The sequence below is a fragment of the Perkinsus marinus genome (assembly GCF_000006405.1).
Source record: "Perkinsus marinus ATCC 50983 genomic scaffold scf_1104296955314, whole genome shotgun sequence".
NCBI classification, from domain to species: Eukaryota; Perkinsozoa; order Perkinsida; family Perkinsidae; genus Perkinsus; species Perkinsus marinus.
The window spans coordinates 114,445-115,108 of NW_003207807.1; the positions used below are offsets into that span (position 1 = coordinate 114,445).

General features: G+C 51.1%; 1 protein-coding gene across 1 annotated transcript in view; it reads left to right on the forward strand.

The window, feature by feature from the left end:
• Positions 1-664, forward strand: part of Pmar_PMAR024059 (hypothetical protein) — a gene marked incomplete at its 5' end in the record, with an annotated part of 5,128 nt that overhangs the window by 122 nt on the left and 4,342 nt on the right. Inside the window, 4 exons of the mRNA XM_002775792.1 lie at positions 1-46; positions 338-409; positions 457-570; positions 615-649. Of these exons, the coding sequence (XP_002775838.1) occupies positions 1-46; positions 338-409; positions 457-570; positions 615-649 (267 nt within the window). The remainder of the gene's footprint in view (positions 47-337; positions 410-456; positions 571-614; positions 650-664) is intronic.

Below are 664 nucleotides of genomic sequence, written 5' to 3' on the forward strand. Positions count from 1 at the left end.
TCAAAGGGTCACCGCTGACTTGTTGGTTTTGATGGTAACGACAACAGTAAGAGTATCGAAAGTAATAGTAGTCTATGAAAAACGTTTTGTGTATCCTTCGCATCGCCTAATCTGTCGCGTTGCTCGAGCTTGAACGCTCTTGTTGGTCGTATATGGGAGTCTTTGCATGGGGTGGTTGGTTGTAGTAGTTCTCGTGGTAACGACTATGGAAGCAGCTAAAGAGGCAGGTCAATCGTCAACCCCGCCGCCGCCGCCAACTGAATGTGAATCGACCCAGCAGCAGCAGACTGAGGTTGGACTGAAGGCTAGTAGTACTTGGAGGTATGGTCATGATCAGGGTGTCGTGGGGAAGGATGTGGTCATGGATGACGCTGGTGTGGTATCGACTGAGAAGCTGGCTGAGGAAACGGTGATGAGGGGGATGGTATAGGGAGGAGGGGGAATGTGGTGATGTAGGTATTCCACGAGGAGGAAGACTGTGAGGAAGACAACCGAGCTAGAGTGGACGTCGACTGCAAGTTTGGCACTTTCGACTCGACGTTGGATACTTACTTTGATGATGCTAATGGGGTTATCAGCAGTTATTCGACGGAAGGCTTCCAGTACCTCCTCAGTGGGGTGAGGGCCAATGTTGGTGCCAAGGCGGGGAGTAAGCACAGCTTTG